This window comes from Bicyclus anynana, chromosome 2 (assembly GCF_947172395.1).
Source record: "Bicyclus anynana chromosome 2, ilBicAnyn1.1, whole genome shotgun sequence".
NCBI lineage: Eukaryota > Metazoa > Arthropoda > Insecta > Lepidoptera > Nymphalidae > Bicyclus > Bicyclus anynana.
Genome location: NC_069084.1, coordinates 9118176 through 9144957, shown reverse-complemented (window position 1 = coordinate 9144957; position 26782 = coordinate 9118176). Strand labels below are relative to the sequence as shown.

At 38.2% G+C, this 26782-nt stretch overlaps 1 protein-coding gene across 1 annotated transcript; it reads left to right on the top strand.

Moving 5' to 3' along the window:
• The first annotated feature begins 502 nt into the window (after window positions 1-502).
• On the top strand, window positions 503-26485 carry LOC112048851 (cleavage and polyadenylation specificity factor subunit 1). Its single transcript, XM_052886651.1, has 28 exons — window positions 503-894; window positions 1267-1487; window positions 1985-2158; window positions 2864-3027; window positions 3570-3709; window positions 4523-4633; window positions 5105-5286; window positions 5428-5751; window positions 6631-6835; window positions 7765-7880; window positions 8509-8647; window positions 9482-9621; window positions 10473-10592; window positions 11012-11149; window positions 12617-12808; window positions 13398-13583; window positions 15024-15177; window positions 16036-16214; window positions 17563-17777; window positions 18886-19032; window positions 19826-19898; window positions 20222-20374; window positions 20977-21171; window positions 22335-22449; window positions 23461-23580; window positions 24324-24453; window positions 24873-24981; window positions 26351-26485. Exons 1-28 carry the CDS (start codon window positions 732-734, stop codon window positions 26429-26431), a joined length of 4386 nt encoding a protein of 1461 aa, XP_052742611.1. The 5' UTR covers window positions 503-731; the 3' UTR covers window positions 26432-26485.
• The last annotated feature ends 297 nt before the right edge of the window (window positions 26486-26782 follow it).

Genomic DNA, 26782 nt, shown 5'->3' with positions numbered 1-26782 from the left:
ATAGAAGACTTGCCGCGCTCATTGCAAGATTTGTTAAAAAATCCTCTAAATTATAAATACTTATATCACTTTATTAATAACACAGTTCAAGAAATTTGAATTTAATTTTGATCACGGATTTACGATTTACTATTTAGACTTTGACATTGACATCACGGAAATACCTACCAAATATGAGAAAATAATGGGCCAATCCCAAAGATACAATACATCACAGATAAGACTCTAAAGATAAAAATATGACATTACAAGATTGGATTGGACCAATCGGAAATCGGAAAGTTTATACTTATTAATACAATCAGATGAATCTTCAAAGATTAATATTTATAGAAGAAAATCTATAAGATAACACACGATAGACAAGGCTATGCCTAATAAAATACAAACTCAAGAAAGAACTTCATTGACGTCTGAACAGGCTGTATGGTCAACGATCTTTGCCTGTCCCAAAGTTGGGGACAAATAAAAAAAAAAAAAAAAAAAAAAAAAAAAAATGAATTTATGCTCTGTGTTTGTGTTGTCAACCGTTTGTCAACAAAGCTAATTTTTGCGTTTGCGGTACAATAAAACGTATTTAATGTGTATCCGTGTAACATTTTATTCATAAACATGAACCTCCATAATCTTCTAAATAAATTATAACTGCAGGTATCTGATAGGAATAACAAATTTAAAGTTGCATCCTCGTCCTACATAACCTCTAAACATTGTTATTAAAATAAACGAAAATGTTTGCCGTATCTCGGCAAACGCATCCTGCTACGGGGATTGAGCATGCTATTAGCTGCTGTTTCTTCAACAATGAAGAGGTGTGCCTTATCACCGCCGGCGCTAATATAGTGAAAGTGTTTAGACTTTTACCCGAGGGACACACCAAAGAGGTGAACGCCGGTAAGTTCTGGCTATTCATTGAAAGATCATCATTATCATCCTATTTTCAACTGCCTACTATAGGACCAGGCCTTATTTATCATCATCATCAACCTAATTTACAGCCTACTACTGGGTCAGCCCATAAATGAGAGGGAATATGGCTTAGACCCACCACAAATCCCCAAATACTGTAAACATGAATAAAGGAAGTGCAAATAAGGCGCTTTTACTGTATAGAATAGTCTTTAGATAAACTTTATTTAGCTTTTTAATTGCTATTTGTTGTTACTGAAGAAGAAAATAAGAACATTGAGTATGTTTAAAAGACATGGTTTATCTTTGTCCTTAATTTTTTTCTTAAATAAATTCAATGGTTTGTTATTGTTTCAGCTGGACAACCAATTCCACCTAAAATGAAACTGGAATGTCTAGCAACATACACTTTATGGGGTAATGTGATGTCAATAGCCTCAGTCAAATGTCCTAGCGCAGGGCGTGATCTCCTGCTGGTATCATTCAAGGAAGCTAAACTATCAGTACTGCAGTATGATCCACAGATCAACAACTTGGTTACATTAAGCATGCATTACTTTGAGGAGGATGATATGAAGGTATTGTATTATAGAGAGATCTTATTATATACATTGAATTTGACATTTTTAATAAGTACCCTTAGTAACATTATATCCACAATTTAGACTTATATCCACAATGTAGACTTTGCATTCAATTTAGACAAACTGCAGACCACCTTAATCTGGCCCTATCGCCGGTTTTTGAGATTTTGTGATGAATGACCTTTCACATTTATATATTAAAGATTTGATATGGGTCAACTACCCTATTGGTTGTTAACAACTATTTTCACCTTATTGGTGGTCTCCATTGAACATAACTCAACTATAGGAGCATCAAGTGTGAGTACTGAATAACTAAATTCCAAGTAGGACAAATTAGAATTTTTTGATATTAAATGGTCTTTAAAAAAGCAAGAGTCTCTCTGAGATTTGGACACATTTTAGTGTAAATGATAAAATAAACAAAACCTTTCTGAGTCAAAATAAAAGATTTTTATTAATTTTTTTTATAAACAAAACATAACTTCTAGGGAGGTTGGACAACACACCCACACATCCCATGGATCAGGGTGGATCCTGAATTTCGCTGTGCTGTCATGTTACTATATGGACGAAAGTTGGCAGTACTACCATTTAGGAAGGACATTACTTCCGAGGAGGGTGATCCTTTGGAAGCCAAGCCCTTGTCTGATACAAAGAAAAATGTAAGTGTAATTAAATTATTACATATTAATTTAATAATAAATTTTTTGCATATTAATTTGATAAAATTTTATTTTATTTTTTTTTATTTTTTACAAGTTAGCCCCTGACTACAATCTCACCTGATGGTAAGTGATGATGCAGTCTAAGATGGATGCGGGCTAACTTTTTAGGAGGATGAAATCGTACCAGAACCCTAAATCGCTTCCACCAGCCAAACCTGGAATAATTAAGAAAATCTCAATCTGCTCAGCTGGGGATTGAACCCAGGACCTCTGTTTTGTAAATCTGTGCTTATCACTGCACCACGGAGGCCATCAATAATATTCACTGACACTTAAATATACTCCAATCTTTAGCAAGATACATAGCTTAAGCTCACCCACTCAGCCAGACTTGGGAAGACTATTCCAAACTAGCGATGCATATGAGAAAAGAAGGCGCTCAGTATTTTGCTTGAGTCCTTGGGACATCAAAAATACAGTTAGGAAGAAGAAGTAATACGGCCGGGGGGGCGTGTAGCGATGAATGAAAAACCCACGACTGATGCACCTCACTTACCCGCACGCACTGTTTCACAGCCGCGCAGTCTTTCCCCCCGTCGCCCGCATATCATGAGAGTGGCATCAAGGAACTTGCCAGGCTATAGTTTATTTTATTTATTTTAATAATTGAAGTTTATGTATTAATTAATTAATTTATTTTAGCAAGTGCCACAAAACGTGACTCGTGCGCCGACACTAGCCTCCTATGTAATTGTACTAAAAGAATTAGATGAAAAGATTGACAATGTTTTAGACATACAGTTTTTATATGGCTATTATGAACCTACATTGTTATTATTATATGAACCAGTAAGAACATTTGCTGGGTAAGTTGTAATTCAATTATCTATATTAATATTATAAAGCTGAAGAGTTTGTTTGTTTGCAAAATTATTAAAATGACGGTTAAAAAGTAGGGGTTGGTGATAGACAAGTGAAAATTTAGGGTTGTATGTATTTTTAATGCCACATAAAAAAAAGAAAATGAATTTTATCCAAAAAAAAGACAATTTTTTTGGGGTGGACACATTGGCGTGCACTTCATACATGCATTAAAGTACTGCATACCCTAAAAATTGTCTTGCTAGTGCTTATTAATTACAGATTTTTCCAGTTTGCTTAATTTTACTACTAGCGAGTGCATGGACATCCCTTATCACTTAGGGGTTTTGAAAACATATAGTAACCGATTCTCAGGCTTATTTACAAAAAAAATCATAAGAATTGGTCAAGCCGTTTGGGAGGTGTAATGGGAATAAACATTGCATGAGAATTTTATATATTAGAAATATACCAAGTACCAACATAGGGTGGGGTATAACTATATGTGACAAAGTGTTTATTAATAAATTTATTTTTCTTTTGTCAGCCGAACAGCAGTAAGAAGTGACACATGTGCGATGGCAGGCGTCAGTCTCAACATGAGCGCTAGAGTGCATCCGGTTATATGGGCCACTGCGGGCCTGCCCTTTGACTGCATCCAAGCTATACCTCTACAGAAACCATTAGGTAAAATAACTTTAATCTATTAAATGATCATTTTTTTTATTCTTTACAAGTTAGCCCTGGACTACAATCTCACCTGATGGTAAGTGATGATGCAATCTAAGATAGAAGCGGGCTAACTTGTTAGGAGGAGGATGAAAATCCAAACCCCTTTCGGTTTCTCCCAGCCACCCACCAGACAGACCTGGACCAATTAAGAAAACCTTTATCGGTCCAGCCGGGGATCAAACTCAGAACCTCCGTCTTGTAAATCCACCAGACATACCACTGTGCCACGGAGGCCATAAAAGATCAAGTAGACTATAACTGTTTCTCAACTCTTTATATTCTTGAATTATTTATAAAATAGAAGAGAAGCCTGCGAGAAAAACCGTTGCCTTCTTGCTTTGGCTGATTTATAAAATTTTCAACCCTTTTTAACTATTAAAGGATTAAAAATCTTGTGTTGTTTTATTTTATATTTAACTCATGATTTATCTTATTTATTGTCATATTTGTAACTTGAAAAAAAAAAATATCTTTTTAAAAAAAATTTCAATCCATGTGTGGGTGACACATGGACTTAAAACTTTTTGTCACGAAATTATAAATAAAATTTTATTTTATTTAATTTCGTGACAAAAAGTGATTTTGTCCTCTGCTCCAAGTTTCAATTTGTCTCTTTACCGAGTTCATTATATTCGGTTCTTCCAATCGATTTACAATTTAAGGAGAAGCCTGGAACTGGTGCCAGTGACTAAATAGTTGCGGAGTAAAATGTTAGTTTGGTTTGGACCTATATTGCTGTCAAGGGGTTAAAGTTACCTTCTGTTTTAGGGGGATGTCTAATTATGGCGGTGAATTCGCTAATATACCTGAACCAGTCGGTGCCACCGTTCGGCGTGTCACTGAACAGTGTGGCTACACATACCACCAATTTTCCTTTACGTAAGTTATGAGTTTTTCAAGACTAATTTTATAAACTTTTTATATCCTGAAGTAATATGTGTTAAGCTTGCCTTGTGTGTCTGTGTGTCTGTTTGCCTGGGGCCTCGTATTTTCCATAATGGATAGACTAATTTGGATACGGATTTCATAATAGAAAGCCGACTTTATCAGTTTGAGTGTGTCAGCAATTGATAATTGGTTGTTCAAAGATTTTTTTTTCTCATTAACTTAAATTATTGACTTATACTTAAGCCTCACTTGATGTGCACTGTTTACCAACAAGCAAGTTAAAAAAATAATAAGGTTATAAATCGTTAGTCATTTTATACCCAATAATAATTATAACCACCACTACCACCACCTTCAACTAATGGAAATAAATTTGATAAATTAGCTCAGAACAATCAGATATAGTTAATATGTTTTTAATAACATTTTATAAAAAAAAATACATAATTAAGTTTGTAATAGGTATCCAAGAAGGAGTGTGCATAACACTAGATGGCGCTAGAGTGGCCGCTCTAGGCGAGACTCGCCTCGCTCTAGCGCTGCGCGGCGGACAGCTGTACGTGTTGACACTTCTCTCGGACTCCGTGCGCAGTGTACGGAGCTTTCACCTGGACCGCGCCGCAGCATCCGTGCTCACATCTTGTGTAAGTATTACACTAGATAGCGCTAGTGGCTGCTCTACGCGAGAGTCATTTTGCTCTAGCGCTGCGCGGTGGACAACTGTACGTAATGGCCGATCTAGTCGAGATCTGATGAAATTTCAATAAATAAGTTTGTTTTTGCAGATGTGCGTTATAGAAGAAGATTTCTTGTTCCTCGGATCACGTCTCGGAAATTCCTTGTTATTGAGAGTGACGGAACGAGAAAATAGGATGCTGTTTTCAGTGGACAAACCTTTAGAGGCGACAGTAGACCTCACAGTACCTGAGGGCGAGAGGGAAAAAGAGAGGGAAAGGGAAACGTCTGATTCGGCTGCTAAAAAACGACGATTGGAGAACCTCAGTGACTGTGTCGCTAGCAACGTTATCGAGATATGCGATAAGGACGAACTGGAGGTGTATGGATCGGATATAAGGACGTCTACGCAGCTTACCAGTTACGTTTTTGAGGTACGTTTTAAATGATTAAAAAAAATGTCTATTTACTAAATAAGATAAGAGTTAATGCGTATGTGATTTTTGTTATAGTTTCGTTCTTTATACTGTACGGAACTTCAATAAAAATCTGCTAGTTATAGTACTTTATGCGACGCTGCCGTTAGTCGTTAGATTCAAAATTAGTCTGGTATATACCGACGAAAATCACATGAGATTCAGCCGTTTCCCTATTATTCCCTATAGAAGACGTCCGCGACTTCGTTCGCGTGAAATTCCTCTTTTTTAAATGCCGTGGGAACTATGGATTTTTACGGGATGAATTGTAGTCTATATTTAATTTTTTTTCCAGACAAACTAAGCGAGTTGTACTTATTGACTGTGCTGTAGGAGACTAACATTCCGAAGGACCACAGTATAAAAGTGAATAAACATTATGACCTAACAAATTAACTAACTAAAAATGGCTATGTCGTTGGTCTGTACGCTGTAGAAGTAGTTGCGAGAGAATCACCAGCAAAATCTCTCTATAACTTGCTTAAAGACCTTGGCCTCTATAGAACAGAAGCTAATTCTATATTAGAATGGGTATCCAAAGCTGCTCTAATAGGATCTTACCAAATTTGGCTAGGCAGGGAGAACAACACGAGCGGAGAAGGGGAGTGTTAATCGATTGTCAAGGAATTCTTTAACCCTACATCGAGATCACAAATCCTAGACTTTGCTCGGAGTTTTTCTCTCTACCACGCGATGGACTCGGCACCCGCTCGGTGAATCCATGGATTGCTAAGATATTCGTCTCTGTCTCTGCTCTAACGTCGAATTTATCATACTTACTTAGTATGCGAATTTCCATTGTATATAGCTTAATTTTTATTCCTCAAATCTGAATAGGTGTGTGACTCCCTCCTCAACATCTGTCCAATCGGGGATGTGACGATGGGGGAGCTGCAACTGCTGACTGACAGCGAGGAGTCCAAGCGCGCGGAGGGGCTGGCTCTCGAGCTGGTCTGCTGCAGCGGGCGCGGCAAGAACGGCGCGCTCACCGTGCTGCAGCGCTCCGTCAGACCGCAGTTGGTTACTGCGTTCAAGTTGCCGGGTAAGGGCGATGCCACGTAGAGTTTGGTTCCGTTGCGTCGTCGCAACGAATCAACGTTGTATACCACGTCAGCGTCATCGATTGTAGATCGTTAGATGGGCCTCAAAGCATCGCAGCTGCAGAATTGTCATTGCTTTCGCACATTGTGTACGTCATCATTCGTAACACATTTCTCTTCATTCATTGTTGTGGCTTGTGTGTTTACACTTCCAAAATGCACACGAAGGTATAATTAAGGGATTAAAATGAGAAAAAACAGTAAATATTTTTTAAGTCCACATCTACTCACAGCATGCGCTTGTTACGTACTAAGATAAGATGTGCGTGCACGTCTTTGGGTAATGACATAAAATTGTGCGTTCTTTATTAAGGAGGGGCCCATCTAACGATATATATCGATGGTCAGCGTTGTATGACACACCTGTGTTGTATGACACACCTGCGTTACGACTGGTCGTATCCTTAGCTGCTTTTGTGCGTGGCTATTGAGTCCCAGGAATGAGGTGCGGTGCGACGTATGTTCTCTTCCATTCGATATACAATTTAAAGAGGAAGCCTGGAACTGGTGCCAGTGACTAAATATTTGCGGACATTTTTAGTTAGTTGCATTTGGGCCTATAATTCTGCAGTCAAGGGGCTAGATGAGGAATCAGAGAGATTTGTTGACCCGAAATCGTCAGTCACACCATAGTCTGTGACAGCTAAATCCCCCAAAAATGTGCTTATCCTATGTCTGTACTCTATTCACTGGTCGAGAGTGATTATCGCATGCAGGAGGCAAAAGCCTCTAATATGGTTCCCCCAGGCCCTTGCAGGCCTGTCAGAAAACCTGTATTTAAAATTCGGTCACATTCCGTTTGAACATTATGATCTAATCTTTTAGGAGGTTGTGTTACAAGAATTTGTGCTCTAGTTTTGGTATGTCACAGGTTGCATAGACATGTGGACGGTAATTGGCGAGGCGTCTGAAGTCAATCGCGACGCGCATCGCGACATGGAGGGGACTCACGCGTACCTCATACTGACACAGGAAGACTCCAGTATGGTGAGTCTACTTTTTCTACATTATGTCTTTTTTTTATCGTCAGAGTTAACACGGAACTGCATGGCATTACATCGCGCTAACTGCCTCTAGGGTATTTCCCATTTCTTTTTCTCTTTTTGCTTTTCTTCCCTTCTTATCATTATTTTATGTATACACCATGACGTCGTTCTGTCTTTGTCCCCGTGACAATTGACGTATAAACTTCCATGTGTATATTGTATGAAACGTTATTTCCAAACTTTGTCGTCCGAGATACAAAACGTTAAGTTTGCATTGAGCTAAAGTTGAGATGGCTGTACAATATTAGGCTTCTTAATAGACGTCGACGAATATCGAACTTGAAGTTCTCATGTAAAGAAATATTGGTAATGAAGAAAACCACACTGCATAAACATAACTCAAGAGCACATACCTGAATGGTATGTGCTTTTGAGTTATGTTTATTAATACAGTCTTAAGGCCGGTTTTACCTTCTTCTAATAAGTGTCAAATAGCTTATTTTCCAAAGTCTTTGTTACTTGCCATAAAGTAAGCTATAATACTCGTATATGTAATAGATAAAACTTACGCTTAAATCATCCGAATCCGTCACTTGGCTGAAGGTGTTGAAACAGTTTTATTGCTATAGGTCCTACAAACGGGCCAGGAGATCAATGAGGTGGACAACTCCGGCTTCATGACGAGCGCGCCGACCGTGTTCGCGGGCAACCTCGGCAACAACAAGTTCATGGTGCAGGTCACCACCACCGCCATACGACTTGTGAGAAGTGAGCGAATACCTTTATCTAACTTTCTAGTAAATAACTAAACACAAAAAATATTTTTTTTTGTGTTCAGTTACTCTATCAGTGATCAGTCGCTTGATTATTATATACTGATTTTTTCATAGCAGAGGATCTGTCAAGTTACAGATCGCTCAATTAAACGACTCTTCGTGTGGTGGTCATAATACTACACTACTAACTACTAATAAAAATACACTTACACAGCATTTTTGACCAACTTCAAAAAAGGAAAAAGTTTCATGCTCAACTAGCTGACGCCGCTCGGTATCACCCGCGTGGTTCCCGTTCCCGTAGGAATACGGGGATAATATATAGCCTTCCTCGATAAATGTTCTATCTAACACTGAAAGAATTTTTCAAGTAGGACCAGTAGTTCCTGAGATTAGCGCGTTTTATTAGCGCGCGCAACTCTTCAGCTTTGTAATCTAAATATATAAAACTCAAAGGTGACTGACTGACATAGTGATCTATCAACACACAGCCCAAACCACTGATCGGGCTGAAATTTGGCATGCAGGTAGATGTTATGACGTAGGCGTCCGCTAAGGAAGGATTTTGATCAATTCCACCTCCAAGAGGATAACATAGGAGATGAAAGTTTGTATGAAACTGTCAATTTTGCGGCGATTTGGAATCAAAATAGATTTTACTCTGGATTAAGACATAGGCTACTTTTCATCCCAGAAAAATCCATGGTTCCCGCGGGATTTGTGAGAAACTTAATTTCACGCGAACTAAGTCGCGAGCGTCCGCTAGTTTTGGTATAGATTCGAGTCAAAATAGATTTACTGGACAGAGTAAATGTGATGTTTCCAGATGGTGTACTGGTACAATCGATAACACTTGAGTGGACGGCCAAGAGTGCATCAACCGCCGACCCTTATCTGTGCGTGGTGTCCACGTGTGGCAGAGCTCTAGTGTTGGCCCTCAGAGAGCTGCGGGCTAGAGACGCCGCGGTAAGTTAATATGGTAGCTACTTTTTTTTCCTTCAGGAGGAGAAATCTTCATGGACACTTAAGGGTAGTGCCAGACTCTTACCGGCTAAAATCCCTCCTGCCACTCTGTTAGCCGTGTACCTTTCAGCGTATAACACGGGAACACTTTTGTCTATGTCTTAAGTTGGCATGGTAGCAACTGACCGTTAGCACTTCAGGCAATACACGGCCCAGACCAATAGCTTCGATTGGATAGAAAGCCAGCCAGATTTGCGGCCACGATCACGTCCGGTCGTGAAGGGGCTAACAGGATAGTTGACCCACATCAAATTTAGTATAAACGATATTAATTTCGCATAGCACATGGAATATATCGATAATAATATATTTCATAGAAAACTTAATTTAAAAATCATGTGTTTTATTAATTTGTCCAAACGTCAAAACGATGTCGTCCATTTTGTGACGTCACAATATTACTTGATGTACTAAAGGAATAAACGTCAAACTAAATAATAACTAATAATTATGACAAACACCAAACGTGACGTCATGAAACGATAAAATATAAAACGTGGATAGGTAAAAATTCTTTTTTTTCCTATTCATCAAAAAAATATTTTTGCAGAATCGATAAAGAAAGATATTTAAAACCAAGTTAGGTTGTCCAATAAGGGATATGGCTTGTAAGGAAAACGCCTAACCACTATCGTTCGCTACTACACTCACCATGAATATTACATATGGACAGTTTAAGCAGTATGGAATACATTTTATTGATCCCGGACCCAAAGACCATATTGTTAAGTTTCCACAGATAATAGCATTTGTTTAGATTGCCGTTTTTAGTATGTTTTCCTTTTTAATTTCAGTCGGCCCGTCTAGCGCCCACAAGGCAGGCCGTGCCTCACCGTCCGCCATTACTGAAAGCTGTGCCTTACCGGGACTTGAGTGGACTCTTCACTAGTACGGAGGTTATGGAAAATGTGCAGGTACTAATTTAATATATTTTACTTTTTAATATTACAGTGGGTAAAGTGAACCTTTTCATCAAAAAAAGTTCAGACCTTTGGACTTGTATACCAGTCAAATTAACCAACAAAAATGTCTCATTTTCACACTCTACACACGTTTCACTTCATTTTAACATAATAAAACATCGATGCTATAGACACAGTTTGTATAGACACGATAGATCGTGATCATTTACTTTGACAGAGGGGTAGCGTCTAAAGACACGGTCCTATAGTAACTGATCTGAGATATATAGGGTGTCCATTAAATAATTACGGAATACCCGTAATACCCGTAGTATAGGTCTGCTTGTAAACGATAAATTGATAATAGTTCAAAATCCAATATTCCCTTTCCTTACCGATATAAAAAGTGATACAATGAAAATAATTTAAAGGTGAAAGGCGAATTTACGGGAAAAATGAAGGGCAAGAACATAAAGGCGGAAGGCTTCAAGCCCGGCGCTGTGTACGAGCTCAACGATGAAGACGAGTTGCTGTACGGCGGCGACCAAACACCCGCTTCAATGGCGAGCGTAAGTGTCACATCCTAAATTTTTTTTTTTATTTTTTACAAGTTAGCCCTTGATTACAATCTCACCTGATGGTAAGTGATGATGCAATCTAAGAAGGAAGTGGGCTAACTTGTTAGGAGGAGGATGAAAATCCACACCCCTATCGGTTTCTACACGACATTGTACCAGAACGCTAAATCGCTTGGCGGTACGTCTTTGTCGGTAGGGTGGTAACTAGCCACGGCCGAAGCCTCCCACCAGCCAGACCTGGACCAATTAAGAAAACCTCAATTGTCTCAGCTATGCCCGCCCATCTGCAGATATTGCAAATTGTGAAGTAAAGAAGTCCGTCACGAGAGATGGCGCTGCTAACCGCTACTATTTTTTAAGTTTCACTTGTATGTGTTACTAGCGGGCACACGCGACTTCGTCCGTGGGATTTTTCCGGGATGAATGAATCCAGAAAGTATTAATCCAGAGTAAAATCTATTTTCATTCCAAATTTCAGCCAAATCGCTTTAGTAGCTGCAGCACAAAGGAAGAACAAACATACAAATTTACACACACACTTAAACACAAACTTTCGCCTTTATATTAGTGTGACTAGCGATACCCGCGACCTTGTCCGCGTAAAGTTCAGCAGTCGGGACGTGAAAGGATAACAAACATTCATACCATCATAACAGGTAAATCAGTTTTTCGCAAATTTCGCAAAACCATGGACTTTTTCGGGACATAAAGTAGCCTATGTGTTAACCCAGGGTCTTATCTTTTCGTTTTATATTTCAGTCAAATCGTTTCAGTATTTGCGGCGTTAAAGAGTAACAAACAGCCAAACATCCATACAAACTTTCGCGTTTATAATATTAGTAGAATTGTGAAGTGAAGCTAGTCCGACACGAGAGATGGCGCTGCTAACCGCTACTATTTTTCAAGTTTCTCTTTTATGTATTATTTTATTTTTGAAAAAACTTTACTTCAGTCGCTTAGTTAGCACACCCGTGTTTTTTATAGAATACTATCATCATCATCGTCGTCATCATGTCAGCCGATGGACGTCCACTGCAGGACATAGGCCTTTTGTAGGGACTCCCTAACATCACGATACTGAGCCTTCTGCATCCAGCGAATACCTGCGACTCGCTTGATGTCAATATTTCAGGTGCGAGGTCGCCATTCCAGCACCTTAGCCCGACGGCCATCGGCTCTTCGAACTATGTGCCCCGCGCATTGGCCACTTCAGCTTCGTGACAAGTTGAGCTATGTCGGTGACTTTAGTTCTTCTGCGGATCTCCTCATTTCTGATTCGATCACGCAGAGATAGTCCTAGCATAGCTCGTTCCATCGCCCGCTGTGTGACTCTGAGTTTTCTTATGAGGCCCATAGTTAGCGACCAAGTCTCGGAACCATAGGTCATCACTGGCAACACGCACTGTTCGAAGACATTTGTCTTCAGGCACTGAGGAAGAGTAAACTTTATATCCACAGATAATGTTAGCGGAACAATCCAGGAACCCCGGCGTACCGAGACGCGTGTCCCGCTGGTGGCGCCGGCATCTCCAGGACCCGAAGCCATCTTTCTGGCTATTCGTGGTCAGAGACAACGGAAACCTCGAGATATATTCACTGCCCGAGATGAGACTGAGCTTCCTGGTACGCGATGTGTGCGCTGGTGAAAGGGTGAGCATTGTTCATTTACTTAAAAAAAAACATATAACAATAGCCGAACGTAGAACCTCCTCCTTTTTGGAAGTCGGTTAAAAACTAGCGGCACGCCGTCGACTTCGTCCACGTGGAACAGGCTAGTTGAAACTTTTTTTAAATGGTCTTAAATTGTTCATTATTGTTCTACTAGCGCGATTACATGAAAATTTTAGTTTTTAAATATGTTTTTGACAATACGAGCCAAAACGCCTGTCGGCCATGACAGTCTATATTCCAACTGTTTTATGACGTCACTATAGTAAATCTCTTACAAACGGAGCGTTGGACAAAAATATTAGTTAACAATTAGATTGACGTTTCGTACACCAAATGTGTTAGTGACGTCACGATTTTGACGTTCGAAACATTTGAATTTGAAAAACTTGATATTTAAATTCAGTTCTTTAAGAAATCCTTAATTTTTATTAATTGATATCGATATATTTCATTATTTTCAACAAGCCGCGAGGCGCTTTTTCATCAAGGCGCTTTTTTGCCCTGAGGCACCCATTTCGTTTGCATACAAAATGTTCTTGTATAAGAAAAAAAAATGTGTTGTCTTCAGATATTAGCAGACAGTCTGGAGTCCGTTCCAGTTCCCACGAATCCAAGCGACGAGGAAGAAATGAACACAGGGCACAGCGCCAACGTGGAGAAGTTACAGGAAATATTGGTCGTCGGCCTGGGGAACAAGGGCTCGCGAGTGCTCATGCTGCTGCGGTGCGATGGTGACCAATTGATGATATACCAGGTTAGAGTTAGGATTTATAACCGACTTCAAAAAATGGAGGATTTTCTCAATTCGACGCGTATATATTTTTGAAGTGAAACTTCTTTAGGCGCACGAGGGTAAAATTTTATCCGGTATGCAACGGAAGTGTCGAAAAAGAGAGAGAGAGCGATCGAGACCGACTGAGAGAGAGTAAGACAGGGCGAACGTAGCATGAAGCAACTAGCCGTGGAGTGAGAGTAGAGCAAGCAAGTGAGAAAAAGTGAGACAGAGCGAACGTCGTATCACGCACTGTGCTAGGGAGTGAGAGGTGGGAGAGAGCTATAGTGAGAAAGATTGAACGAGAGAGAGAGAGAGAGAGAATACGAGATATCGAGAAATAATACACGCCATATTGGTTGTGTATTCGTTTACTAGTTAATTATTAGAACTTTAGATGGCATTTCTGTCACATAGCGTCATTTGCAGTAAACGCAGATTTTTCATCTATTTACAATATTATTGTATTTTAATAACAATTAAATTCCTAACCTATCTTCCTTTTTCCATTCCTCTTAGTCTCGGAAATCTAAAGTTTTAGATTTGTGTAAATATAAACAAGATTTATAAATTAGTTCGCCAAAGAAGTTTCACTTCTGACATGTGTACTTTGTACGCACGCATTGTTTTTTCTTTTTTTTTTTTAATTTTTTTTTAGTATTTAGGATGTCTATATACTACACTGACACGATCTATATTCAATGAAAAAAAAAATTCAAAATTTAATTACCCTTAGTTTATGTCATAATTTTAATTCACCGTTTGAGACACGTGATATTTAATTTCGTAAAATGCACACAACTGAAAAGTTGGAGGTGCATGCCCCGGACCGGATTCGAACCTACGCTCTCCGGAATCGGAGGCAGAGGTCATATCTATAACGGCCTCAGACTAAATACATAAGGACTAGTATCGCACCCAAATTCACGAACAAAATTTTCTGCTATTTTCTAAGGAAAACGAGCTTAGATTTCGTACATATCTTATACTAGACTAGCAGTTTTTGTTCGTCTTTTACACCATTTAACTACACAAAAAGGTATTTTTAAGGAGGTTTTTAACAGACGGACAAGATTGTAAACTATAAAACATCGATAATATAGAGACAGTGTTTATAATCGCATAAGATAGTTGATCATATACTTTGACAGAAAAATAATGTCTTGCGAGGCAGGTCTTTATCTAATCGACATACGGTTTTCTTATTTTTGTAGTAGAGTAAGTTCTATTTTATTTAATTAGGTATTTAACTATTTACCTACTGTGAATGTCTGTATCAATTTATACTCTTTGCCACCGCCTCGGGCGAAGGAAGCCAGAGACAACGTTGTTTACACGAGGCAGGCTCACATTAAAATGAACCCCAGTTGCTTCAAGGCATTGCCCGCTTTTGTCGCTAAAAATACTGTAACCATGGTCCAGGCGTACAGATACCCTCGCGGGAACCTGAAGATGCGGTTTTCCCGCATGCACGTGTCGTTCCCGTTCGGCTACCGGAGCGGTATCGTGACGTGTCCAGACGATGGTTACGAGGCGTCCGCGCTGAGGGACAGTGTGCGGCAGATGAGATATTTCGGTAACTACTTTTATATAAGACTAGCCGACGCCCGCGACTTCGTCCCCGTGAAACTCGATGTAAACTTTCAACTACCCTATCCTACCCCTACCCTTTGATAAGGATTAATAGCGTGAGTAAAATAAATGCGTTTAAATGTAGTACAAAAAATTCAAGATGTTTAAATAAGAAAATGGTTGTTGTGCCTCACTCGACACAGATTGGTATAGTGTATCACGGATTTTTTGTAGATATTTATAAGATCTACAATTCATTAGAACATTTTATGGCTCTATCTTTTATAGTTTAGCCAGCGTAAGCAAAATAAGTAACTATTCTGGTTGATTTTTTACACCTTGTGTCCGAAAACCCCAAATATCTTACGGAACCCTATTTTTTTTCCAAAATAAAATTTAGCCTATGTTACTTGTGGATAATGTAGCTTTCGAATGGTGAAAGAGTTTTTAAAATCGATCCAGTAGTTTTTGAGCCTATTCATTACAATCAAACAAACAAACAAACATACAAACAAAGTTTTCCTCTTTATAATATTAGTATAGGCTGGTGGTTTTCTAAACGTATTAATAGGGTTTTTTTATTCTTTACAAGAAACCTGCATACCAGAGAATTATCTTAATTCTCTGCGTGTGTGAGGTCTGCCAATCCGCATTGGGCATCTCAGAATGAGAGGGGTTAGGCCAGTAGTCCACCACGCTGGACTATTGGCCTAACCCCTCTCATTCTGAGAGGAGATTCGAGCTCAGGAATGAGCCGAATATGGGTTGATGACGACCCTATTGAATATGTTTGTATCATTCGCACGACCTGTTGGAAACGCAATTACTGAGCGGCCGGACTTTAATAGTGTTTGGTGGTCAGGTAACGTGGGCGGTTATAACGGCGTGTTCATATGTGGCTACACACCATACATACTCCTGCTGGGCGCACGCGGCGAGCTGCGCCTGCACCCGCTGTGCCCCGACGAGGGGCCCGTGTCTTCCTTCGCCTCCTTCAACAACACCAACTGTCCGCAGGGCTTCTTGTATTTTAATGCTAAGGTATGTTGGATTATTTTACAAATAAATACATAAACTAAACTTGGTTTATAAATATAACTAGCGGACCCGGTCAAGCTTCGCTTTGACTTATTTATTTATTTATTTATCAGCACTTCTTCCCTACCCCTACCCTACACTTCCCTGCTCCTACCCTACCCTATCCTACCCATACCCTAACCCTACCATACCCCTACCCTACTTCTGAACTTAACATATAGAATAAATCTTAGAAATTGGAATTTCGGAAATAGAAACTTTAATTTACACAAAATAAATTCATGAACGCACGCGAAAATGTTAATTAATTGTCAGTATTTCTGAACGCATGTATAAATGTCAATCATTAAAGTATTTGACAGAATGGACAACAAATGTTCGACAGGTACTGAACAAAGTAACATTTATGGAAAATTGTTCATCGGCGAATATGGGTTGATAATGATGAATGAATGATGTGACTAAGCACTGTACCACAATCAAAACTCCCTAGTAGCCTGTAGGTCCCTAGTAGCATTTATGTGCCAGAATAATATTCAAAGTCCACCGATCATTCGGTAATCCAGTCTTTTATATACTAGCGGACCCGTTCAAGCTTTGTTTTGTCATGAGTGCACTTATTTCTTCCCTATTGACTATACTTTTACGCAAGCAACTAATAAGCTATCGGCGACAAACATAACCTTAGGCCGCTTAAATTAAGATAATTAATTCAAATTGTATAGAAAACTCCTACACATATACACATTATATAATAGGCGTCTTCTGATGCGCAGCGTACGTATCGGATGCATCCTCAGACCAGTTATAGAAGGACCTGTATCGCACTCATAGTCACGAACAAAATTGTCTGTCATTTTCTGAGGAAAACGAGCTTAGATTTGGTATATATCTTATGCTAAACTAGAAGTTTTTGCCCGTTTTTTACACAATTCAATCACACAAAAAGGTATTTTACGGAGCTCTTTAACCGACGAACACGATTACAACTATTTAACATCGATAATATAGAGACAGTTTTTATAATCGCATTAGATCGTTGATGATATACTTTGACAGAAAAGTAACATCAAGCGTGGCAGGTCCTATACAATAATTGGTCTGAGGATGCATCGCATCAAACGGATTTTAATATTCTTTGTATGGAAAGTTTTACAAGTGCGCCCGCGATCCGCATCGTACGGATTACATTGAACGCTTTATATCTACCGTAAATTTAAAAATCCGTTTGATGCGATACGTACGATGAATATCTATGGACGTATACCATTCGTAGGATTTTTCTATACCTGCATATGCATATGGTTAATTTTTTTCTGCTACATACTAATACCTTCAATCTTTCATCTAGGTATCGCTCAGAATCTCAGTACTACCCACCCATTTGTCATACGAAGCCGCGTGGGCTGTACGCAAAGTTCCATTGCGAGAGACGCCGCACTCGGTGACATTCCACGTGGAGTCGAAGACCTACTGCCTAGTGTGCTCCACTTCAACGCCCACTCAGTCGTACTACAAATTCAATGGGGAAGACAAAGAAAAGTCCAATGAGAATAAAGGAGACAGGTAATATTTACAGGGTGCTCGGGAGTGTTTCGCCAATTTTATATATTTTTACCAAGTTATGTCTATTATCATGATCGTAGAAAAAGTATTGTATGCCACTGCACGTAATTAGCCATTGTACCATTCGCGCTGTCTATTGCAAAAATCCCTCGTGCTACAATAACCCTTGACTTGACAATTATACATGACAGTGGCATAAATAACTATTTTGCCACAGTTAATACATATATACGACTTAATTTTACATTATTTTCACATTCACAAGTTAGCCCTGGACAATGAAATCCAAGATGAATGCGGGCTTACTTGAAAAAGGTACAATATACAATTCTACAAATATTCCTGACGAATTCTACGGAGAACTGTACCGGAACGCTAAATATCTTGGCGGTATCACTTTGCCGGTTTGCCGGTAGTAACCAGTTTATTATTTATTTATTTATACTTTATTTGTACACCACAACATTAGAAAAACAAATAAAAAAATATAGAAAAAAGTACAACAAGTCACGGGACAATGCTTTCCACTCTCAGACCAATTACCTTAGGACCTGCCTCGCTAGACGTTACTCCTCTGTCAAAGGTATATGATCACGATCTAACGTGTTTATACAAACTCTTTCTATTGAATCGATGTTTAAATGTTGTAATCGTTAGTGTAAAGAGCTTTCTAAAATATGGCGGTTCGTTTAATTGCACGACATAAAAAATACGGTAACAACTTGTAAGCTAAAAGATGAAAATAAAGATGAAGTTACATTTAATTCGTAATTATTTTTACCTTAATTATATCAAATTTGTAATAAAAACAAATATCTAAAAAGAATCGATTCTTTTGATGGATTAGCAAACCAATTGATCAAGTAATCGAATATTTTGTGTATATATTCTGTGGATAGTATAAGCGATGTATTTGCTACTCTGTGCAAAAATTATGCGTGTGTATATTGCGAATTTAAGTTATAGTTGTCTGCAGTGTAAGAACACAATATATTTAATGATGTTAAATATTTCCGATGTGTGAGTGTCGATCGTGTGTCTCAAAAAACAAACAGACAATTCTGTTGGTGAATTTGGGTACTGTTTAAAATTCTACTGTTATTTGCAGATTTCCGTACCCCTTGCAAGACCGTTTCTCCGTCATGCTGTTCTCGCCCGTGTCGTGGGAGATCATCCCCAACACGCGGATAGAGTTTGAGGAATGGGAGCACGTCACTTGTTTGAAAAACGTCTCTCTGTCGTACGAGGGAACTCGGTGAGTGTTAATAACATGCGAGAAATTACTTAAAATCCACACAAATAATCCACATAAAATAGCGTATCTATGCATGACGTATGTGTGTCTGTACGTCCATTTCTTTGGCTCGCCCTACAGCCTGGATTCGTCGTTATCAACCCATATTTGGCTCACTGCTGAGCTCGAGTCTCCTCTCAGAATGAGAGGGGTTAGGCCAATAGTCCACCACGCTGGCCCAATACGGATTGGCAGACTTCACACACGCAGAGAATTAAGAAAATTCTCTGGTATGCAGGTTTCCTCACGATGTTTTCCTTCACCAATTGAGACACGTGATATTTAATTTCTTAAAATGCACACAACTGAAAAGTTGGAATTGCATGCCCCGGATCGGATTCGAACCCACACCCTCCGGAATTGGAGGCAGAGGTTATATCCACTGGGCTATCACGGCCTTTCCTGCCTGGATTTAGCTACATCACATTTGTTTGATCAGTCAATCAACGATTTATTTGCATAAAACTTGTGGACATGATGACTACAATTTAAATTTAAATGAAATTTTTGCTTCCAAGAATTTCACCATTTCCACCATCGTGTCCTGCAATGCCCTAATAATTATAACTTAAAAATATATGTCAATATTGAATTTATTATTTTTAAATTATTTTGATTGTTTAATATTCATTTTGTAATTTTAGATTTATTGTTGTAATTGTTATTTCTGATTGCTCGAGAAACGAATTGGGAAACTGTAATGTTTCTCTGGGCATATTTCATGTGTATAAATAAATAAATAAATTCTTCCCAGATCAGGTCTACGAGGATACATTGCAATAGGAACTAATTATAATTATGGCGAAGACATCACTTCGAGAGGAAGGGTAAATATTTTTTTTTATGCATTTTTTTGCAAATGCAAATTAGGATTTTTAGTGACTTTATTATTATCATAAATGTACCAGTAAAATACTAGACATACAATATCAGAATGTATATTTTTTCAGACAGTTACGTTCTGTAAATACAAATTGATTTTTAGTATTCTCGCAGCAGAATTATCAAAAACAGATAATATCAAAACGTACGTAAAATAAAAGTTCAATACTTTCAAATTATACTTGTTAATCAAATAACTTGAAGCGTTTGTAAATTGTGTAATGAAAAAGTCTACTACACAGATCTCATTGATATTGATTTTTCACAGATAATAATTTACGATATCATAGACGTCGTACCCGAGCCGGGTCAGCCATTAACGAAAAATAGGTTCAAAGAAATCTACGCGAAAGAACAGAAAGGTCCAGTTACTGCGCTCACGCAAGTTCTTGGCTTCCTTATATCTGCTGTTGGGCAAAAGGTGATCATTTTATATTTCACAGTTTTGTTTTTGTATATATCACTAAAGCTCTATGCATAAAAACTGAATTTTATTGCATAAATCATCAATTTTTTATGTGGCTTACAACCATTTTAAATCTGTGATATCTTCTGATATTTTTTTTTACGATTTTGCTTAATAAACCAATTTGATTGATTTTGTAATGTAATACATATTATTTCGATATATATAATAATAAAAGTGATAAATTTAATAGTAGTATAAATTTTAAGTAAAAATAAAAAGTAAAAATATTTGTATGTTTCTCTTTAGGAGCTGTCTTAATATCTCAAAATAATATTTTTCAGTAGCCTATTTAAAACTAAAGTTTCTTTAAATAAGTCAAGAAATATTTCTTGACAAAATAATAATTGTTCAATGAAAAGAATTGCCTTGTAATTTTTTATGTCTTTGAAATAACATTGTAAAATTAATATGTTTAAGTTTGCATAGAAATTTTTAAAGCAAAAAGTATGTTTCAACTGCTGACTTTTTGCTTACTGTAGAGTCCCTGTAGGCAAACTTGACGTTTAAAAAAGCTTCAAAATTTATAAATTTAATTTTATTTCATTCCTAAACAGATCTACATCTGGCAACTAAAAGACAACGATCTAGTGGGCGTGGCGTTCATAGACACGCAAATATACGTGCATCGGATGTTGGCGGTGAAGAACCTCATACTGGTGGCCGATGTGTACAAGTCGATATCTCTGTTGAGGTATCAGGACCAACAGAGGACCTTGTCTTTGGTTTCCAGAGACTTGAGGACTGCACAGGTTAGTTAAGTTCTACAAATTGTATAGCTTGGCAACTTCGTTCGTAACACTCCCGATAGGCCGCGCGGGCCGGGGGGCGTGTAGCGATGACTGAAAAACCCACGACTGCACCTCACTTCTTCACACAATTTCACACCCGCGCAGTCTTTCTCCCCTTCGCCTGCATATCATGGGAATGACCTTGCCAGACTATAAACCGAATTGCGCAATAGACAGCACGAGTGCTGCAATCGCTAATTACGTGCAGTGGCATACAATGTTTTTATTACGACCAGGATAAAATAAATAAAAGAATTAACTAATAAAAGAATATATAAAGTAAGAAAGAAAAGAATGATTGGCGTTAGGCATGGTTTTCTCGATTTTGTATCGGCGTGGTCTTCTAGAATCTATCTTTCATAAAGAAGCCTGAATTTTTGTAGCCAATGACATACATGGCTTTTATTATATTATTTGCGGACCCGGTCAAGCTTGGCTTTGACTCATTCCCTACCCCTAGCCTATTCTACTCCCACTCTACCCCTACCCTACTCCTACCCCTACCCTACCCTACCCTACCCATACCCATACCCTACCATACTCCAACCCAACACCTAATAGAGTAGGTAGGTAGAATGGTAGGCCATACCAATACTCAACACATAGTCACACCACACATTCATCTCAACTTACGAATTTCGTTCCCATGCATTCGTCTTCTATCTGTTCCTTTTACCGTCCAACTTTTTACTTGACAGCTCTTTTCAGGTCGGGAGAATTAGGATTAATTTTGAATGAAATGTGGACAACTCCTAAACAAATCTATTTTTGTTTATACTACAGCCTTTCTTGATGAGTACTGTTTACCAACAAACAAATTAAAAACAAGGGTATAAATCACTAGTCATTTCACACTTCATAATAATTATAGTTGTTCATTAAATTAATTAAAATAAATTTGAATAATACTAATACCTTAGAACAATTAGATATGGTTAATATATTTTATATTACATTTTATAAACAATCCATACTTAATTATGAAATGACATGCGTTTTCTACCTTCATTTCTAATTTCTTTGTTGGTAAACAGTACTTGTCAAGAAAGGCTGTAGTATAGATTAGGGTAGGTTAGGTTAGGTTAGGTAAGAGTATGGATATTGTCACGATGATATTGTTTCAGATATATGAGATGGAGTTCATGGTGGATAACGCGAACCTAGGCTTCCTGGTGAGCGATCTGGACGGCAACTTCGCGCTGTTTATGTACCAACCACAAGCGAGGGAGAGCTATGGAGGTAGGCACCATATAATGCCACCTCTTCACTTGACTATGTTTAGGCGTTTAAAGTTGCAAAATGACGTTTCGGAACATCGTGCGTTAAGCTGTACAATACAAAAATTTTAGGTATCAGCGGTATGGTTGGGGTGCGTCGGTAAGGCATCACCCTCCCACCCGCAAGTCTCCTCTCCCTCCCGTAACTTATTTCCGTACCTATATTCGGCAAATATTTGACAAATACGTGGATAGAAAATGCACTATAACATGGCCATCTACATATTATTAATCAACTAAGCGGGGACGCCCGCTCCACCTTTTTATTCCGGCCCTGTCGCAAATTCCGTTCTTAGCAAACATCCACTAATGTGCGGCCGCTCAGAGACTGCGTTTCGGACCGAATGGGACAAAGATATTCAATTACAATTGCCAAATATACAATTTTTTGTCCCATCACTACAAAGACAAACAGTTGGCATAACCTTGAAACAGCACAGTTCACCACAACCTTTTACGCCAATTTGATGTTACATCGCCCATTCGATCCCGGCCCACCGGACATTAGCTATAAAGCATATATTATAAACTAAACCCGCCCCCCCTCCCCCCTGCTAAATTTCTTCTTTGTGCATTAAACGGTTTTCAAAACCATGTTGTATAGTTGAGGGATAATAACAAAGTACATCAATTAAAATCTAAATAATGTATGTTAAACAATATATATATTATTATTATGTATTTTTGCATATTATTTATGTATTTAAATTACTTAATTTTTCTTATTTTTTGTGTGCGTATACCCGAATCGGTGCTTACGTTTTTTTTTTTCTCTTCCACAGTGGTTGTCTGGAAGAGATCGCTCTTTAGCGATAAGACCGCCATTTGTACATTAGTTTCTAAGTGTTATTATAAGTTATTGTTTATTTTTGTTTTTAATGTACAATAAAGTATATTTCTTCTTCTTCTTCTTCTATATGTAATGTATGTAAATAAATTACATGTTAAAATATGTAATTTTTGTATATAACAGGTCAAAGACTGATCCGCAAATGCGACTATCACTTGGGCCAACAAGTACACGCCATGTTCCGCATAGCGGCGCGCAACTCATCCTCGCCCCAGCCGCAGCGGAGACATGTCACTATGTTCAGTAAGTGATATATACAGGGTGTTCCGTAATTAATGGATAAAATGCAAGTGGGATATACACCATCTCATTAGGTATGTAAAACTCATTTGGTTAGTTTTGAAAAAATCTATAGGGTAACCAAGCTACACTTTATCTGGAATTGTCAATTTTTTCAATCTTGAAACGGGTTTTTTGAGGCTGTAGCCTACTGTAATTAATATTTTAAACATCTGATTTTTGTTAAAGATTATTGTAGATTGAATTACCAATGTATTTATTTTTAATTATAAAAATAGTATAATCGTAAATAAAGAAAAGTAGTATATTATAATCATAGTATTTTTATAACAACGAGATAACCTCGTGAAGAGAAATCGACAAAATTGCCTCGCGTATTTTGTATAGCAATTAATAAGTAACGTTTTTCTAATTGTAGGTCTTTTTAATATAACTATGATATACTATTTTGAAATTCTCTTGATGAGTCCTTGACTTTGATACCCATATCGCAGTATTAGAAAAAAAAATCCACCTCGAGTATATGTATTGCGTTTCACAGTCGTCTTGTTGGTTTTTTTTAACTTCATCTATCTAAGAACATTTAAGGGGTTATAAAGACGAATCTAACGATATCTTAATTACGTAAATCCGTTCAGCGGTGTGGGAGATATGAGGTAATAAAGAATATTACATACATACAAGATACGCGCGAAAAACATTACCCTTCTTGCAGTCGGGTAAAAAGAATAACATTTATTATGCAGCAACATTGGACGGCGGGCTGGGCTACGTGCTGCCCGTGTCGGAGAAGGTGTACCGAAGACTGCTCATGCTTCAGAACGTGATGAACAACTACTGCTGCCACGTCGCCGGGTTGAACCCTAGAGCTTACAGGTAACGTGTTCGTGATTAAACTGTTTTTTTTTCATAATCAATAGGCTTGACATGCATGACAAATCGATCAATAATGCTTAGCTTAACTATTGTATAATACGCAAAAGAACCAAAGTCACCGACATAGCTCAACGAGTTGCGAAGCTGAAGTGGCAATGGCCGGGGCACATAGTTCGAAGAGCCGATGGACGTTGGCGTCCCAAAATGCTGGAATGGCGACCCCGCACTAGTAAGCGCAGTGTTGATAGACCCCCCACCAGGTGGACTGACGACATTAAGTGAGTCGCAGGGATTCGCTGGATGCAGGTGGCTCAGGATCGTGATGTTTGGAAGTCCCTACAAAAGGCCTATGTCCTGCAGTGGACGTCCATCGGCTGATATGATGATGATGATGATTATTGTATACTCTGTTGTATCAGGACGTACAAGTCAGCGCGGCGGGCGGCGGGGGGCGGCGCGGCGAGAGGCATCCTCGATGGCGACTTGGTGGCTCTCTACACGTCTATGCCCATCTCTGAGCAACAGGATGTACGTTTATTAATTTTTATTTTATTTATTTACACTTATTTGTACACCACAATAAATAGTATAGTATGTCGGAGTTAAACGGGTTTAACATCAGAACCGGTGGTCTGCAAATCACAATTATTGAATGAAAGTCAAGTTCAGGTGTACCATTCCCACTAAGAATGTTACCAATGAACCCTGAGTGGCAAAGAATGACTTTGAGTGACGCACTTGTGAACGATGTGTGTAGGGTTAAAGGCGCCTTTGACAAATATCTAACACTCCCCTTTTCCACTTAAGTCACTCTCCCCGCCTATCCCATAACAACCCAGGATTATTATCCAACAAAGGTGTAGACGGATCAAGGATGAGCTAGACCGCCCGAGCGGTCTCTTATATCACCAGCACTCGGTCTCCCACTACTTTTCACCTAGCTTACTACTTTCTCGACTCATGACGACATGAGCCGACTGATCAAATAACTTACTCGCGCCGAAAAATGCACAGAACAGAAATATACAGAATTAGTAATAAGTACTTTAAGTAGCGATATCTACCAGGCAACCTTAGGTTTAGGAAAAATACTGCGAGATTTATCTGCAGGTGGCTATGTATTCAAATTTTCATTTCAATCTATTCAAAATTCAAAAAAATCATTTAGTAGTTTAGTTCTTTGACAACTATCTGTGCCACGCGGTTTCACCCGCGGAGCTTGTTACTGAGGGTAATGGAGAAGTTAATGTATCGATACGGAATATGTATGTGATTCGAATTAAAGCCAAATATTTTCTTTGTATTCCATAGTTGGTATGTATTCATTCAATATACATTAATATATTTTTTAATTTACTCAGTTTCAATTACGAACTTTAGTTATCAGAAAGTGTGTAAAATCCCCGGTAAAATCAAATTGAATAATAGAAATCTATTGGTCCGTATTTTTACTTTTGTGACGTCATAATCTAAGTTTGCATAGCGCGCTAAAATTACGGTGTTTTAAACGCACAAAATATCATTTTAATGGCTTATTTTGCTCAAAGTATCATTTTAAGAGTTTATTTTTCAGAAAATAATAATGTTGTACTCGTTTTTCGGGATTTTTCTTCATTGACAGTCAAAAATCAATTAAAAAGAATGCATACGATAATGATATTAATGAATATGTAACAAAATTATGTAAATAGCCGAAAAACTATTTTTGTTTTAAATATTTTTTTATTCTTTACAAGGTAAGTGATGTTGCAATCTAAGATGGAATCTTGTTAGGAGGAGGATGTAAATCCACACCACTTTCGGTTTCTACACGACATCGTACATGAACGCTAAATCGCTTGGCGGTACTTTTTGCTTGTAGGTAGAACAATAACGCGTTTTTCCCCTTTTGTTTCAGATCGCAAAGAAGATTGGCACCAAAGTGGAGGAGATAATGGGAGATCTCTACGAAATAGACAGACTGACGGCGCATTTTTAAATTATAAGACTATCATTTTGTAAATATTTTCAAATACAGTATTCCACTGTATAATGCCTTTTATTACCTCGACTATATGTCAACCAAAACCATCAAACACATGACTTAACCTAAGCATCTAAATATACATAGACAGTAGACTAAGTATATTAAGTACATAGGCCATTTATGGAATTTGGACTATGGTGGTTTTGAAATTATGCCCCCTGTTTGTTTCGCGGCAACACTTCGGAGTATACCAGTGCCGGATTACGGTAACTTGATTCCCTAAGGAATTTTCCCCTGTGACCCCCCTCCCTTAAAATTTGAATAAAAAAAAATAACATTAGGTATGTATCGTACGTAGAATAC